We start from the raw sequence: 14,595 nt of genomic DNA, 5'->3' as shown, positions 1-14,595 counted from the left end.
AGGCCGACCAAATGAATTGCCAAACATATTTTAAAGAAAGAAACTACCTTTGCAAATGAAGCAATTGCCATCCAATAATCACCGTTTGTTTTAAACCGCTTAAGCATCAGCATTTGGTTAGTTGGCCGGTGGTTTACGTCTAACATCTTAATATCATGAAACCTTATGATTGCATGCATCGAAAACTTTATGATATTACGTAAAAACTTAATGATAAATCTCGTTCGAGAATAACTCTTAAAAGTTAAAAGATCTCAAATATTTAAAACGTTCAAGTTGTTGAAAATATTTATTGAGACTGGATCTTCAATAAAGCATCTATGATAAATAACATCGCTTTACACATTAACTTTCAATGTTGTCGGATAGTGCTTTAAAAATATCTATGCTTTTTTGAAGAGTTCTCTCATGAGGATCCAAACTCCGGAATGCTATGCAAAGCTGGCCTCCACCCACCACCACCTCTTCCTCTTCCTCTTCCTCCTCCGTGACTCGTCCTCATAACACCGTCTCCATCGACTTCTCCGTTAACCTATAACAGACGGTCGAGTTAAATCAAGCATCCGTAGGGACAAGAATAGTTTAACATGTCTTGGACCAAATCTATGCATGTGAAAGATGTGCATTGGCATATATGGTCAAGTGACCCCTTAAAAGTCTTACAAAAATATTGCATGATCCAAACTAAAACATTTTTAAAACCTACTTCAAATATTCTACATGACCCTATAGAATTTTTTTTTAACAACTACTGAGCCAGTCATTAAAAAATTATAATGATCAAGGTAGAGCATGGACATGTGACTTACATTTGCCCCATCTTTTTTCTGATCCGGATCCATATTCGGATTCGGGTTGACCCGACCCATCTCCTGATCAGTCTTCTTTCTAGGTTTCTTCTTCTTCTTTAACTCAAACCCTCCTCCTTCTTTCAATAGCTTCCCAAGCTTTACACATTTCTTCGTCGCAAACTCGTTCAAAACCTCTGCATATATATATATTCATGAACACTTTTAATAAAAGATTTAATTATATGAAACACGAAGGACAAAAACAGAGAGATCAAATGTGTGTATGTATGTATACCTTCGAAGCTGACGAGACGGTAAACATGTCCGATGAGTAAAGTGTCGTCAGGACGAAGGAGCTTGAGCTGCTTTAACGGCGATCCTTTCTCGCTCTTTAACGTCGGTGACGTCACCACCACCGCTACGTAATGATCAGGGTTGGATCTCATGACGTCGCTTGCTTTCACCGACCAGTAAATCCTCTCCACCTTATTCTCCGCCGGGTGATGGATCAATACCGTCGCTGCCTCCGCCGCTTGACAATTCCCCATTTCTTGATATCTTACGCAATATCTCTTGTTGGGTTATTGTCTGAAAGTGAAGTATATAAAGAAGAGACGAGCGTTATGTTGTGTTTTACTAATAAATAGTGACGTCCGATTTTTTTGTCCTTTGGAATTGTCAGATTTGACAAAGAGGAAGAATATAAAAGAAAACAGAGATGAGTTTGTAAATTAAAGACATGCCGACAGAGGTTAAGCAAAGAGATTATTAAATAAAGAGGTTGGAGGATGGTAGAAATATTTATTATATCTTGAATTCTAATGATGATGACAGATTAACTTATTTTGTAGTATGAGAGATTAATAAATGTTATAAGGATCTTGCATATCGTAACGAGTGAATTGATTGCTTAATTCTCTTGAATTATTAAGCTGACCAGAGTTTATGACATTATGGTATAGTATAATTTAAAACTAAAATTATTTGTAAATTTAATAACGAACCATGTTTTTAGCTTTTGCAAATGATATTCTACAGTTTTATTTAATAGAGTCCATATTTTGTGGTTTGATAATTAATCTGAAATGTTTATTGAATATTCATGTGAACATTAGAAACTTAAATGTTATGAAACATTCACGTAATCATAGCATTTGAGTTTTGATCGACGATGTGGTACAACGCGGTCAATGTTACCATCGAACGAAATGATAAGAAGCTGGTCACTACTTTTAACTTAACTAGTATTTAACTGTTCATTTTTAACCGTAATGCTATGTTAAGTTGTTAAAAATAGAGATAGTCAACTCTATGTGTATTTATGAGATGATTTGGACTTTTCACGTTCCTTAAAGAACTTTCACTAATCCCCAAGTAAAACCGAATTTTGGAAATAAATGTATAGTAAATGCTGTTCCAGATTCTACAAAGGAAGCGTGTTGATTTGGAGTTAAGGTGAGACAGTGAGACAGAGGTATGATGTAGTATACTATAGCATCCATGATGAGTCAAATCATATAGTTTTGTGACCGTTGGATTCACATAGTTTTCGTTATAGAGCGTCGGATTAAGAAACCATGCATCTATCATAATAGCAGTACCAAAAAGACACTGCAAGTCTTGGAGAGCACCATCGATGCAGGTGCATGATAGAGTGCTTGTTGGCAGAGCCCACCATAAAAAAAAGAAAATGGAACGGTAAAGACGTCAGATTTCGCGTCGATGCTTAAGCTATTTCGCGGGTTCCGCTGACACCTCGCGGCCCACGATTGGTTAGTTTTTCTTTTTTTTAATCAGAAAAAAAAACCAAAAAAAAAAAAAAATTAAGCATCCCACTTGGGATACTGGTTTAATGGTGCTCTTACTTTCGATAGATTCGTTACAGTTTTTCGTTTGTAGAGACAACGAGTTGTTTTTTAAACAACATATTCATCATCTACATTTGATGCGCTTACTTTACTATTGAGTATTAGTACGATCTAAGTAAAAAAATTTAACGTTCACATATGTATTTGAAACAAAAATCTAACTCTTACAATCCACATCAAAGTAAAAACATCTACATGATTCAATGCAATCACTTGTAAGTTACAAAACGGATCCATATCTTATAGTCCACTACGAGTTACAACTTGTGAAAACCAAACATAAAATGGTTCCTTAGTTTTGCATAGCATCAACATGTTCGTCTCCACCAGCAGTTTCATCACTTTGACTCGGTACTTCGCTGAACATATACTGAACCTGATACTCCACAAGGTACTGCATCGATCTTCTGACATCCAAGAACCAAGAACAATCTATTAACTCTCTGTGTATCCTCAACCTCCGCGACTTTCCCTTTCCGTTTCTTGCAAGACAAAGCAACCGCGGTTATATGATGAGTCAGCAAATAAGGCTAACTATGGAAGACTCATCAGCACAAGAAATTCAAAGTAAAGTTCAACGGTTAAGTCTTGAGACTTAGTCTTCTCTTTTTATTTATGTTTTATGCAAATAATTAGATCACTACTTCACTTTCTATTTGATAGGAACAAGTAACGTGAATCACTTTCCCATCATTATCTTTTCCATTATGCATTTGCTTCCAAGTTTGTAGGAACGTGTAGTTCCAATTTGTTTTCTATATAAATCAAAAAGCCAAAAAGAAAAAGGCAGAGAAATTTGCCTGAAAGTTACTTGTGTTCTAAGTTTTGTGATCAACAATTATAACCTTTAATAGAGGTTTATCATTATAAGATGAATCGCATACCTCTGCAGAGAAGTATCGCGTCCAATCAAAGTCAAAAGCTGTTTCGCTTCTTCGTTCATCTCAACGTCTTCTTCTACGCAACGTATCTCTAATATCTTCCTTATGTCCTCATCCGTGTAAGGTTGAGTTGTGACGATGAGAAGACGGTCAAGGAGATTGATGGGGATCCCGTGAGGCGATTTCTGGTTCGTTCCGCGGATTTTTGTGACTCGGATCGGTGACATTTCGTTGTCTTAATCTTGGTTCCAACAGATATAGAGGGTTGTCCTGACTACACATTGAGCTAAAAGAAATGTATGAAGCATCACACTAAGAAAACGTGTAAAGCAAGGAAGCAACATCTCACCAAATCAACTAAACTCAGAGTCATGTTATATACGTGCTGTTGATAACATCAATCTCGGGAAGCGTCACACAATGCACAACCTCTTTCCTCTTCTGCAGCTCACCATCAGGGCACTGAACAAACTTAGTCTTTGCACCCATAATCATAATCCGTAGACCTAGAAAACGATTTTGAAGTCCGGGAAGATCGTTTTCTTCGGTGATAAACCAGTTTGTCACGGCCCAATCTTCTACCATGCACTCATGGGCTGTGAACCAAACCCATCCTCTCATTTATATTGTTTAGGCTTTTTCCTTTTGTATTCTGGCCTGGTCCGGGACCCAATGTCTATAATTCTCTATATATTTCAAAATTATTAGTTGATGTTTAAAGTTGTTATATACTTATGAATAAATTATTTATTTTATTTATTTTACCTCTTTTTGTATGAAAATAGCACTAAATAAAATTTAACGAATAAAAGATTATAATATAAAACTTAATGGGTCAAATATACCCAATAATATTAAATTTGAAAATATATATTAAATTGAAACAAAAACAAAACTTCAAACACCATTTAAAATGAAACAGAGGTAATATGTTGATATACTATGTGCTATATTCATCCAAAAAGTATTTAGAATAACCAACCCTACACAGCCTGTGCTTATGGTTATTAATCATGTGTGTTAACATCACGATCAGTCTCAAATTCACATGGATTAGTCTTTATTGCAAACACGTCAAAACATATCACAATCAATCTGAAATTCACATGGATTAGTCTTTATTGCAAAAACGTCAAATCAAATGAAATCTCTTGCTGGTCCTCTTTAAGTTTACTAGTTTGACTAGAAAACTTATTTAAAGAAATAAAACATCAACAACATTGGAATCTTTCGTTGCTTATATAGTTGTGCTTTTGTTTTGTCTATGTTATATATGAGAAAGAGACTGAAATCGAGACCGTGTTATGTTTACTCAATTCGGTTTCCATAGTATTTATATATAAATACATACAAAATACTTGATTTGAATTTTATTATTTAAAATTTTGTTTGAACAGCAAGCACTTGCATTTCTGGCACAGGGCTGAACTCCAACAAAAACAGCACATGGGCTCAGATCTATGCTGACACTCCCATCAATTTTCGCTTGTTATTATTAAAACTATCTTCATTTAGTAATTTCTTTAATCAAAAAACATTCAAACAGCAGTAATTTATTAAACATAATCTCGATGAAAGGACACTTGGAAGGGTATAAGTGGCGACAGACCAGTCAAAGGCAAAATACAGAGACGGAGCTTTTGCATGTCGTGGGCCCCACATCCATAGTTCTTTATTTCATTCTCTTTTCGTGCTTAAATAGTTAGGATATTTTTCTACCTTTTTCAGTAATAATTCCTCTCTCCCTTTACAAATACTATCGATAAAGGCTAATGATTTGTGTTAAGCTGATGTTACAATACAAAAAGACTCGAGTGAAATTAGGCATTGTAATTATCGTTGCACGTGTTTTAACCAGTAGGCGTTATTCTCCCTCGTGGGTAAGTAAGTGTAGACTGGTTTTTTTACTGCTCACGTCATTCTAGTTTTACCCTAAATTTTTCATAAATCAACGAGACCACATTAATTACTTCAACTAGTTTGAATAAATTTGTTTATCTTGTTAAATCCATAGATAAAAACTTGAGCTTTTGCACGTGTGGTGCACATGAGCCTGTGTGTTTTTTTTTTAGTTTAAAGAAAAGAAAAAAAAAATTTCAACCCGAATCTTTAAGACAGAGAAAACGAGAGTCTTTGGTCCAAACCAAAAGAAAAGCTTTCCCTTTTTTTTGTCTATTTACTTTAATAATAGTAATTTTTTTGTTTTCTCACGAAACACCAGACCAGATCCATTCTTATCCATCTTCTTCTTCGTGAGTTTCTTCAGCTCTGTCTCCTCTTCAATTCCTCCCAACTCCACTTCCCTTTCAGAGCTCTCACTCTCAATCAACTCATCGAAAATGCCAATGTTTCAGCCGTTCAAAGGCGGTGGCTTCGACGGCCACGTCATAGATCTACACACGGCGGTCAAAGACGGCGTCCTCGGCGGCGGAGATGGCGGAGAAGTCAAAACCGCGGCGGTGGAGAACGAACTAGATCTCAAAACGATGATCACAAACCTTGAATTACCAGAAACACCCTCGGTCTTCATCTGCCCCATCTCTCTAGAGCCGATGCAAGATCCAGTCACGCTCTGCACCGGTCAGACCTACGAGAGGTCCAACATCCTCAAATGGCTTAGCTTAGGACACCGCACTTGCCCCACCACGATGCAAGAGCTCTGGGACGACGCCGTCACGCCGAACAAGACGCTTCACCAGCTGATCCACGCTTGGTTCTCGCAAAAGTATGTAATGATGAAGAAACGGTCGGAGGATGTTCAGGGGCGAGTGATCGAGATCGTGGGGGCGTTGAGGAAGGCGAAAGGGAAAGAGAAAGTTCACGCTTTGAGCGAGCTTAAGGGAGTTGTGATGGCCCACGAGATCGCTAAGAAGAGTGTTGTTGACGAAGGTGGAGTCTTTGTCATCTCTTCTCTTTTGACTCCTTTTACTTCCCACGCCGTTGGATCAGAAGCTGTGGCGATTTTGGTTAATTTAGAGCTTGATGCTGTTTCGAAAGCGGGGCTGATGCAGCCCGCTAGGGTCTCGTTGATGGTCGACATGTTGAACGATGGCTCGATCGAAACGAAAATTAACTGCGCGAGGTTAATCGGGAGGTTGGTCGAGGAGAGAGGTTTCAGAGCAGAGCTTGTTTCTAGTCACAGTTTGCTTGTCGGGTTAATGAGATTGGTTAAAGATAGACGGCGAAGAAGTGGTGTCTCGCCAGCTTTGGCCCTGCTCAAATCGATTTCGGTTCATAAACAAGTTAGAAGCTTGATGGTTAGTGTTGAAGCGGTTCCTCAGTTAGTTGACGTCTTGCCTTGTTTAGGACCAGAGTGTTTGGAATCAGCTCTTTATGTTTTGGACTCATTGTGTTCGGATAACGAAGGAGTAACTGCGTTGAAAGATTCTGTTAACACGATTCCCAATACGGTTAGGTTGCTGATGAGAGTATCTGAGACGTGCACGGCCTACTCGGTTTCGATTCTTTGGTCGGTTTGCAGATTAGCTTCTCGAGAGTGTTCGTCTCTTGCGGTTGAACTTGGTTTGGCTGCTAAACTACTGCTTGTGATACAAAGTGGATGTGATCCAGCTTTGAAGCAACGTTCAGCTGAGTTGTTGAAGCTTTGTAGTTTGCATTATTCGGATACGATGTTTATTTCTAAATGTAAGCTTGCACCAACGATTCAATAATGGATTTTTTTTTTTTGACAAATCTTTGGGTATTTTAAGAAATATATCAGATTAAATTCGTATTTGTACATTGGAATGGAGGGGAATTAAAAGTTTTTTCTTAACATGGTTTCTTTTATTGGGTGGATGATGAATGATTGAAAAGAAAGGGATGATTTGACAAGTGAATCGTTTTCTTTTAACTGTTAACTGTTTGTTTGTCCAATAATACACGTTTATCCTGTTACTTGCGGCTGAAGATGAACAATTCTCCATGGTCATTGCAACAAGTGATGTCACTGATGTGAGAGCTCTTGTCTCGAAATAAAATCTGAACGGTTACCAATTGGAAAAGGTATTTGCAAACACACAAAAATGGCTTAAAGGGATCAAGGGATACGATTATTCCAACACAAGTGATAATTGTTGTAATTTTTTTGGTAATTAAAAATCCGTTAGTTAAGACTTGAGACTGCTGAGAAAATCTGTGGCGAGTCAAAGTTTTTATTAATTGTTTATTCAAAATGCTCCTCCATATTAATAGATAAGGGATTGATCTCCTGGGAAATGTTCTGTGACCATTTGAAAGAAGTGAAAAAGAGCTACATGAGATTTGGGTGTAATTGTAACAACTAATGTGAAGAAAATAGCTATATGAGATTTGGGTGTAAGTGTAACAACTAACAACTAACAAAAATCATATGTTTTAACTCTTTTTTTTTTCACCAATCATGGTATATCTCTTTTAATGGGCCTTAGTTGAACTAAACATAAACCGAATGAATAACCGAGTTAGATCGATGATGAACTCATGAAGTTAGTTGGACCAACACAAATGGGCTTTAAATGGGCTCATTACTTACTCGGTCTTTTCTTCGCCACGTGTGTACTTTTTCCATCTCATGTCTTCCTTTTTGTTCCCATCGCAAAACTGCTTTAATCAGGTTTCTTGTCTGAAACAATGGCGATTCTCTCTGTACGAACTCCAAGTTCCATTCAGCTTCTTCGTTCCTCTGTTTCTCCCATCTGCTCTAAACCTTTGTTTCGATCATCATCCAGCTTTTCATCTTCCATTGTTTCTGCTCCTTTCGCCAGGTTAAAATCCAATTCCTCGATCTCTAGACCTCTTGTAGTTCTCGCGAGAGCTTCCACGGGAGTCGCTGATTACAGAGAAGATATCGGCGAGATCCTCGGGGATGTCTCAATCTTTACTGCTTCAGGCCAGCCAGTGAAGTTCAGCAATCTCTTGGATCAGAACGATGTATGTATCTTTGCTAATTACTTGTTATCCAAGAAAACGAATCTGAGACATGCATATAACGAGTTCTTGTGATTTTCTTTTTTTTGAATACGCAGGGAGTTTCTGCTGTTGTGCTTTTGAGGCATTTCGGATGCGTTTGCTGGTAAATTAGATTTGAATACGTTTTAAAAGAACGCTTGCAAAATCTTTCTCATGAATTTAATTTTTTTGTGTATATATGAAAGTTGGGAGCTTGCTACTGCATTGAGAGAGGCGAAACCCCGGTTTGATGCGGCTGGTGTTAAACTGGTTGCTGTTGGTGTTGGAACTCCTGACAAGGCTCGTATACTTGCAACTCGGGTAATCTTTTATTCTGCCTGATTTCTTGGAATGCATACACTGTCGCAGTACCCTATGGTTACTTTTTCTTTGGATGTATGTTATGCGTATATTCATAAGATTGATAAAAAGAGGTAGAGCTTAGTGGTTGGTTACAGAACAATCCTAATTAACGTTTGTGGCATTGCATTAGGCTTGTGTCAATGATGATAGTATTAAGTTAACTTCGAAGTTTGCGATATATTGAGAATTTCAATTCATCATCACAACTCATTATTAATCAACTGGAGATCAATAAGTCTTTATAACAGTGTTTGTTTTCATTGTTTTAGTTACCTTTTCCAATGGAATGTCTTTACGCGGATCCTGAGCGCAAGGTAACGCAAATAAGAAAATTTACAAAGCTACTTTCTTTTTTATAGATTATCTTTTGTGTCGAAGGTGGTGTTATTTTCTTAAAAATATGCAGGCATATGATGTTCTTGGTTTATACTACGGCTTAGGCCGCACTTTCTTCAACCCAGCTAGCGTATGAAACCGCCTCAACATTTTTACTGTTTGGTTGTATATTAATACTCCACCTTTGAATCTCGTTGAAACTTTGTTTAATAATATACAGACGAAGGTCTTCTCAAGATTTGACGAGATACGAGAAGCTACAAAAAATTACACCATACAAGCCACTCCTGAAGACAGAAGCAGTGTGTTGCAACAGGTTTTGTTCTTCGCAAGACAAGTTTTTTAACAGATAAAGCATGTCTGCTTTGTTTACCTTTTTTGTTTGATCATTTTCTCCGTTTTCTTCTTCTTCTCAGGGAGGTACGTTTGTTTTCAAAGGCAAGAAGCTCTTGTATGGTCGTAAAGACGAAGGTACCGGAGATCATCCATCTCTAGATGATGTCCTCAATGTCTGCTGCCAAAGCAAAGCCACCGTTGCTTGAACATTGTATCAAAGTCTTTCTGGTTTGGTTTAGTGGTTAAATCACTGTGTAATTATAGATATTAATGTCTTTTTAAGATAAAAAATTAGATATAGTATCAACACTATAGATTGAACCACACAAGTCTCTTTTAGTGTAAAGGAAGATAAGACGAGAGTTTGGCATCTTATTGGAATAATTTGTTTGTCTTTTGCAGTAGTGCGTTTGTATTTATTTGAACTCTGCGTTATAGGCGAGTGAACTGTTAGCATCACACGTATAATATATTCAATCCCGACCAACAAAAATAAAACATATACTTCAACTAATCTACATTATTTTGATGATTGGTAAGGCTGGGACGGATCCGGATATCCGGGAAATTTAGGGTATCCGGATCCGGATCCGTCGGATCCGTGGATTTAATATTCGGATCCGGATTCGTGGTTTCCGGATATCCGGATTTCGGATATCCGTCTCTATATTCTATTATCCGGGATATCCGGATTCGGATCTGCAAAAATAATTAAAAATAATAATTTTTTTTTTTAAAACTAAAATTTTTAAAATAATACATAAATGAAATATTTATACAAGATTTATAAATATATATATATATATATATATATATATATGTCTATAATATTGTAAAAACTAAAATATAATATTACAAAATTAATTTATGTATAAATATTATTATATAAAGTATAAATATTAATGAAATTTAAAAAGTTAATGTGTTTTAAAAGTACGGATCCGGATCCGGACCTAAAAATTAAGATATCCGGATCCGGATCCGGTTTGGACGGATCCAAGATTTTACTATCCGGATTCGGATCCGGGCACCCCGGATATCCTATTTTCGGAGCGGATCCGGAGCGGATCTCGGATCGAATCCGGATCTCGGATAATAAGTCTTAGGCCTAATGATTGGTATAGAAGATATCAATCTTCGTTCTAATAAGAACCCAGAAAAGAAGAGTTCTTTTACTCTTAGGGTATGCCACATATGATTCCACGTCACAAATTTGGCTCTTGAGAGATCGACACGTGTCCTGGCCAACGATACTCTGCGTTTCATTTAATCTTCTTCTATTGTTTCCGTGCGTTTTGTATGTTTCCTGGCTTTTCTTACAATTTTGTGGGCTTTCTGCTCTTCTAAGCCCAAAAAGTTACCTCATCTCTTACCGTCGTCGTCGTCGAATCAGTTACCTAACTCTAGCCGAATTTGCAAAACCTCAATTGAAACGCTTCACTTTGCATTCACACAAAGCAATAATTCTTCTCATTGGCTCTGTTCGTTTACCTATCGCGCGACCTGCGACATGCGATCTGCGACTGATCGCAGGTCGCAGGTTGTTGTTCGCTTTGATGTCGCGTAACATGCGATCTGCGATTGGTCGTATGTCGCAAGTTGTTGTTCGTTTTGATGTCGCGCGACTGATCGCACGACCAGTCGCGGGTTCTCATTCAAGTCGCCCGAAAAAACAGCGACTAGAAATTAAGAAAATTTTGATCGCGCAACTAGTCGCAGATCGCGCGACACGTAAACGAACATAGTTTTAGTCGCAGATCGCAGGTTTAGTCGCATGTCGCAAGTCGCAGGTCGCGCGACACGTAAACGAACGTAATCTTAGTCGCAGGTCGCAGGTCGCACGACACATAAACGAACATGGCCATTATTTCCTCCTATCCATGAAACCCACTACGTCCTACTTAATTTCCCTTTATTTCCTCTTCTAGGTTTCTGATCTTATATATAGGGATGAAAGCATCAACAAATCTCATCGCTTCTTAACATCTTTGCTTTAGTTTCTTTTTAAACCATTGTTACGACGATGACAAATTCTGAACTGCTTATTTCTGAGCTGAAGTCTGGTCGTTGTATGAAAACTGTTGTGGCGCCTCATCTTTGCTACTGGGAGGCCCGGAGAGTGAAGGAAAGTGGGGGAGTTCGTGGGTCTTGACTTGCTACTTCTAGATGGGAAGGTTGTCTTACTAATTCTAAAATCACCGTTTGATTCTTAATTCTCACTAACCGGGAACCCATCACAGTTCATCGTCTAAAGATGCCACCGCTGAAGAGCTAGAGTGCTCTGTGAATGAACGCCTCTCCAAACCTTATCAATGATCATTGTTCTAGAGGCCCATGTTTTCTATGATCCCTGACACTGTTCTTCATCAATGTCACATATTTTCTCTAATTCTAGCTTACCTGGTTCACCTATGTAGCTATCATGTCTTAGAGCAGACCAGGGCCAGTTAAACAAGTTGCTCGACAAGGAGAGGCAGAGAGCGGCAGAGTATCTGGCAGCTAAGAAGGAAGCCGATACCCTAGAAGGTCGAGCAAACCAACTTGAAGTGGAAATTAGGAAACTGCGGAGAAAACATAAGCAAGTGTTACAAAAACTGCAGCTCCACAACGAGCTTATTCAGAAGGTGCTACGTAGTCTTACAGAAGGTGCTACGTAGTCTTTCAAACAAATATAAATCTTTATGTCTACCAAAAATAAACCCACTTCATCAGTATTCATTAGTTTAGTATATTTATTTATATACATATAAAATATAGTTTTTTCTTCTTTTGACACCTTATCAAGTTGTTTATAAACTTAACACTTTTGTCATAATTTATTAAATATTAGTTAATGGTTTTAAAATTTTCATCTTTTTATTGTTTAAACTAAATATGTTAACAAAAAAAAATAAAACCCCTAAATCATTTTAATTAATATTTTGTTTTAAATCAAAAAACAAATTATGACATTGGTCTTTTTGTTAACAAATAATCATTTAGTGAAATATATAATATAATCTTAAAATAAACAAATTCAAGAATCTGATAAACAAATTCAAGAATATGATAAACAAATTCATTGGAACAAAAAGATAAATCAATTTACGCTATTAATCTTTCTACATTTCATTAGATTTATACATACAAAAAAATATAATAAATCTTAAAGATTTTTTTCCTTTTTGACTACCAAATTTAGGGTTAGCCTAGAAAAAGAAATGATATAAAACAATAACTTATAATTAATACATAATCAAAATAGATTTTTTTTCTTAAAAAAGTTTATAGATAATAAGATATAAAATAGATTAGTTAATATTTAGTGATGCTACATAATATAAACAATATTTTTGCTATTTTTGACTCTAAATGATATAGTAGAGGAAAATTCATTTCAACTCACCTCTATTTCTTATAAAAAAATAGAGATTGCTATTTTAACCTCTATATTTAGAGAAAGAAATAGCATCCCCTATAATAAAGGCGTATTTTTTTACAAAGTGTCCTTTAACTTTTCAATCTAATAATTAAAACCAAAAATAAAACATTTTTAGAGAAATACACTTTTCATATGAATCAAATAATATTTTTATTTACATAATAGTTTCTAAATATTTAGTTTAAATAATATCATAATTTTATAAAATTTTAAAATAAATTGGGTCAGTTTTTAACTTTCACAAATAAAAAGTATTATTTGTAAAATTGAAAAATAATATATCAAGAATATTCCTTTTTAGAGAAAAAAATAGAGAAATACATTGGAGACCAATTCATCTCTATTATAGAGTTCTACTATTTTAGAGAAAAAAATAAGGGAATAAATTGGAAATAGTCTAATCCTAAAAATATATAGGTTTCATGAATAAATTGCAAAATTTTCATAATAAAATAAAGCAAGAAATAAAATGTATTTATGTTATCACTTTTTCACATATCACTAAATCCCAACCAAATTACTTTATTTTATTTAAAAGAAAAATTATGAATAATTTTTTATGTAGTTACCAAACTCAACTTTAGAAAAATTAACAAGAAGATAATAAAAATTAAAAATTAATGATTAGTACTTGATGAAAATATAATTTTTCCTAAAAAGTTACAATAATTCGTGAATTAGACAGTAAAAATATCATACATATTACTATCATAATATCATTAAAGAATCAAAACACTCCTCAATAAAGCAAAATGACACTACACACCTGAACTTTGAAATTAAAGTGAAAAGTTAAAAAGTCCAGATGAGTGCCACAATAGACAACAACTCTACAAAGAAAACATTTTTTGTATAAAGGCTTAACAAAGAAAACATACTAATAATTGATGACATAAAAGAAAACAAACAAAATCAAGTAATTATACTGTACAAATTAATTAGAAAAAAACCATTCAGAGAATCACAATATTATTATTATACGTATACAAATCTACGTAAATAAGGATTAACAAAAATATAAAACCAACCTTTTGAATCTAAAACAATTGGTAATTGAAACATTTAACTAAAATAATTATAATATTCTTCATCATTCTAATAGATACGAATCTCTTCTAAATACAAATTTAAAACACAAACTATCAAATCATAAAAAAAATAAAAATCAAGATCATAAATAAAGTATACCCCGCCCTACTGGCGAACCTACCTAGTGATATAAATATACTTTACCAAAAAAATCTCATATTTAATTATTCATATAGGAAAATACAGAGAGCCTTGTCGAATTATACTTTTTTTTTTTTTTTTGTCGAATTATACTTGTTGACGCTCCGATTAAAATAATACCGTACCTAATACCCTACGTCTCATAATACAGTCAAACAAATAGAATTAAATTTCGAAATGCGGTGTGACATGACTAAGCATGAAACCTTGGTCTATATCCTATAACGTTTTTAAATGCTTAAAACGATGATAACACACATTTTTGAAAGTGACTAACGTGTATAAAATAATCGTTCTTAGATAAATTGAGAAAATTAACAAATAGAACATTTACTTACAAATATATCAAACACTCTAATTCACAAACAAACCATTTAAATCTCATACTTTTATGTAAACACAAACATATATATATATATATATATATATATATATATTAT

The 14,595-nt window shown here is 35.2% G+C and overlaps 3 protein-coding genes and 1 pseudogene across 3 annotated transcripts; 2 read left to right on the top strand and 2 right to left on the bottom strand.

The window, feature by feature from the left end:
* Positions 1–268: 268 nt before the first annotated feature.
* LOC106318943 lies at positions 269–1,503 on the bottom strand. Its single transcript, XM_013757117.1, has 3 exons — positions 1,087–1,503; positions 810–985; positions 269–532 (listed from the first exon to the last, which is right to left on the bottom strand). The coding sequence occupies exons 1-3, from the start codon at positions 1,337–1,339 to the stop codon at positions 407–409; spliced, it is 555 nt and encodes a 184-aa protein (XP_013612571.1). The 5' UTR covers positions 1,340–1,503; the 3' UTR covers positions 269–406.
* A 1,323-nt stretch (positions 1,504–2,826) lies between these two features.
* On the bottom strand, positions 2,827–3,767 carry LOC106314205 (annotated as a pseudogene).
* Positions 3,768–5,674: 1,907 nt separating this feature from the next.
* LOC106318941 (U-box domain-containing protein 31) lies at positions 5,675–7,315 on the top strand. The gene has a single exon (XM_013757115.1). The coding sequence runs from the start codon at positions 5,880–5,882 to the stop codon at positions 7,209–7,211; it is 1,332 nt and encodes a 443-aa protein (XP_013612569.1). The 5' UTR covers positions 5,675–5,879; the 3' UTR covers positions 7,212–7,315.
* A 787-nt stretch (positions 7,316–8,102) lies between these two features.
* On the top strand, positions 8,103–9,898 carry LOC106318942 (thioredoxin-like protein AAED1, chloroplastic). The gene is made up of 7 exons (XM_013757116.1): positions 8,103–8,451; positions 8,547–8,593; positions 8,676–8,790; positions 9,102–9,146; positions 9,239–9,298; positions 9,389–9,484; positions 9,585–9,898. Exons 1-7 carry the CDS (start codon positions 8,152–8,154, stop codon positions 9,708–9,710), a joined length of 789 nt encoding a protein of 262 aa, XP_013612570.1. The 5' UTR covers positions 8,103–8,151; the 3' UTR covers positions 9,711–9,898.
* Positions 9,899–14,595: the final 4,697 nt, after the last annotated feature.

This window comes from Brassica oleracea, chromosome C9 (assembly GCF_000695525.1).
Source record: "Brassica oleracea var. oleracea cultivar TO1000 chromosome C9, BOL, whole genome shotgun sequence".
NCBI lineage: Eukaryota > Viridiplantae > Streptophyta > Magnoliopsida > Brassicales > Brassicaceae > Brassica > Brassica oleracea.
Note: the sequence above shows the minus strand (reverse complement) of the source record. Positions and strands in the feature narration are given on the sequence as shown.